The sequence below is a fragment of the Octopus bimaculoides genome, chromosome 26 (genome assembly GCF_001194135.2).
Source record: "Octopus bimaculoides isolate UCB-OBI-ISO-001 chromosome 26, ASM119413v2, whole genome shotgun sequence".
Taxonomy (NCBI): Eukaryota; Metazoa; Mollusca; class Cephalopoda; order Octopoda; family Octopodidae; genus Octopus; species Octopus bimaculoides.
The window spans coordinates 23,634,267-23,634,850 of record NC_069006.1 but is presented as its reverse complement, the minus strand read 5'-3'; the positions used below and the strand labels follow the sequence as shown (position 1 = coordinate 23,634,850).

The 584-nt window shown below is 38.5% G+C and overlaps 1 protein-coding gene across 1 annotated transcript in view; it reads right to left on the bottom strand.

The window, feature by feature from the left end:
• Positions 1–351, bottom strand: part of LOC128250896 (rab GTPase-binding effector protein 1-like) — an 18,669-nt gene extending 18,318 nt beyond the window's left edge. The window contains exon 1 of the mRNA XM_052976931.1: positions 113–351. Coding sequence (XP_052832891.1) covers positions 113–167 — 55 coding nt within the window. The 5' untranslated portion in view covers positions 168–351. The remainder of the gene's footprint in view (positions 1–112) is intronic.
• Positions 352–584: the final 233 nt, after the last annotated feature.

The window sequence follows — 584 nt, the reverse complement described above, 5'->3', positions numbered from 1 at the left end:
CATATATATATAGACACATATATATACACACACACACATATATATATATATATATATATATATATATGTGTGTGTGTGTGTGTGTGTATGAAAAACTGTCGCAAACACTGACCTTTGTGCGACGTCTCCGCCGACTCGAGGGGACCGAATTCGTTCAGATCAGTCATCGTTCAGGAGAGAGAGAGAGACACACACACACACACAGCGAGTGCTTGTAATGGTGTTTGTGTTGGTTTAGATCGAATGTTATTTCCTCTCCTCGGAGACCATTTCTTTACTTTTCGCGTTTTACCTTGAACGGCATCGATACGTCATTAACGATGTGCACGCCCTCTGCTTCCGATCGTCATTAACGGGAGTTAACTCTCTCTCTCCACTTTTTATTTATTTATTTTTTTGTTCTTACTCTGTGTGCTTCACGTTCTGTTCACACATTAGCATCTAATCTAACAGCATCATTTATGCTGTGTTATAATATGCAGACACATATACACACACCCTCGGCCGCCCCTTTTTTGCTGAAGAAGCGAAAAAAATTTTTTTGTTTTTCTTGCCTTTTTGCATGTCTTTTATTTAAGTTTAAA